Source organism: Dysidea avara, chromosome 14 (assembly GCF_963678975.1).
Source record: "Dysidea avara chromosome 14, odDysAvar1.4, whole genome shotgun sequence".
Lineage (NCBI taxonomy): Eukaryota > Metazoa > Porifera > Demospongiae > Dictyoceratida > Dysideidae > Dysidea > Dysidea avara.
This window is the reverse complement of record NC_089285.1, coordinates 2,429,446-2,431,697: the sequence shown is the minus strand read 5'-3', so window position 1 is coordinate 2,431,697 and position 2,252 is coordinate 2,429,446. Positions and strand designations below refer to the sequence as shown.

At 39.9% G+C, this 2,252-nt stretch overlaps 1 protein-coding gene across 1 annotated transcript; it reads left to right on the top strand.

Moving 5' to 3' along the window:
* Nucleotides 1–700: 700 nt before the first annotated feature.
* On the top strand, nt 701–1,895 carry LOC136243957 (putative uncharacterized protein DDB_G0282499). Its single transcript, XM_066035496.1, has 3 exons — nt 701–1,214; nt 1,456–1,830; nt 1,878–1,895. Exons 1-3 carry the CDS (start codon nt 723–725, stop codon nt 1,893–1,895), a joined length of 885 nt encoding a protein of 294 aa, XP_065891568.1. The 5' UTR covers nt 701–722.
* Nucleotides 1,896–2,252: the final 357 nt, after the last annotated feature.

The following is a 2,252-nucleotide window of genomic DNA, read 5'->3' as shown; positions in this document are numbered from 1 at the left end:
CATAGACAATATAAGCTCCAGAATGGAGCGCAGAGTGTTGCCAGCTTATAGAGGTGCTGATAATTGTAGTGTTACATAAGCTAGAGGTGTTTACTCAAAGCACCTTAAATAATTAATGGTGTGCTGCTATGATCTGTTGGTGCCCATGGTGTTGATTACAGCTATTGCTGCAGCAATGTACCCACACATTTGACATACCAGCAAACAAAATGATGTACCAATTGACTCCTTATACGGATTAACTTGCTCTTAGTATCAAAATGTAGCCAGATACTGTAGTTACATTCATTGAAACTTTCAAGCAATTACATGCCATAATCAAAACGTTATGAAGCTAACATTCAAAAAAATGGGTCAAATTTTGTGTGTGAAAAAGATACCTTTTCACAAATCTGGTCACGTATACTGTAGCTTTACTCCTGTAGCTCTTTAGCTGTGACTCAGTAGTGATCATAGTGTAATGTGCGCATGTAAGCATCCTTGCATGTGATCTATCTATCATGTTCCATAGTTTTATGGTATAGTTACTTATAAACCTGTGTCAAATATGCCAGCATTATAGGCTAGACCGATATGTCAGCATAATACAAACATACTAGGCGAATATTTCATGCCCTGGAACTTAACCCTTTAACTGTCACAACCGCCATATGGCGGATTTTCTAATAATGCATTCATCTAAAAGAAATCTTTCAATTTCATTCCACAAATATATACGTAATATGCCGTCGCTGCACTGCGTAAAAGATGACGTCCCTGCTCCTTTGGTAACTAGGATAAAAGGGTCCTTCGCGCAAAGATTTGTCATTGTGCGCGAAAGATACGTAATGGCATTATCGCGAGTATTATCGGGTGATATTGTTGAAGCAATTTTTGATGAAGATTTCGGCCTTTCTGGTGAGGAGGAAAGCGACGATGATGTTGTAGACGATGGAAATATCCACGCTTTGGTAGGGGAGACTATCCTTACACACGATGATATAGCACCACGAAGAGATGAGAGAAGTGAAGAGGATGAAGTACAAGACGCCACTTTGCTCGGTGAAATTACGACTGAGGGGGTAGACATTGCTTCGAATCAACACTCATTGGAAGCGAACACTTTGAATAATGAAGACGAGGCTGTTGAAGATCGACTTCTTGAGAATGTTGTTCCCACAGAAGTTCATGAAGAGGGAATGTGCGAGGAAGAACGTGACTGTACACCAAATGTGGTAAGCCAGCTGACTACTATAAATACAAATACTGATGTAACTTGCAGCAAAGTCAACAGAAACCATGTATTACATAGCTGTAAATTGACTAATAATACAAATAAAATGATATCACACATGACAGTTCAACTGAAACCAATTATTGTATAAGTGAAAATCAATACAAATAGATATCATAATTATGAAGTAACATGTGTAAAATACTAGCACACATAATAATTACAAATTGTTATCTTTGCAGGAACACAGAACATTAGCAAAGCGGCCACGACGTACAACAAATCATCCTCATTCTGAAAACACTTCCATGGTGAGGGAGGAATTATTAAACAGTGAATCATCTACTCACTCAAGGTGTCGTAAACGACCACGTACGCAAGATGTGGTACCTCACTGTGAATGTGATGATATCTCAGAAACAAATTCTTCCAGTGATGATGAGAGCAGCTCTGATACATCACATAGCACTGACACTGATACAGATCCTTCATCAAGTGGAGACACAAGTTCTTCCAGTGCATCACCTGATCCTGATCATAATGACACTGCTTTGGCTACCTTGACAACAGCACGTGGAAGAGGACGTAGACGAGGTAGTGGACGTGGCAGAGGAAGTGTTCCTGGTAGAGGAAGTGATTCTGATAGAGGACGTGGACGAGGTAGAGGACATGGACGAGGTAGAGGACGTGGACGAGGAAGAGGACATGGACGAAGTACAGACTCAGAACATGATAGTACAACTCTGAGACGTACACGTAGACGACAATCTAACAGGACTATTCCAGATTTGCCAACTTTAGAACCTGTGGATGAGACAGCATGGGTTACACAAGAACCAACTTCTTACTGCTACAGTTACACAAAAATACCTGGCCCAACAACAAGCTTTTCTGATGACACAACACCTTTACAATTTTTTGTTATTTTTTACAGATGAAGTTTGGGATCTACTTGTGACAGAAACAAACAAATACGCAAATAACAATCAATCTACAAAACCTACCCCAAGAGCATGGAACAACATTACTTCAGATGAGA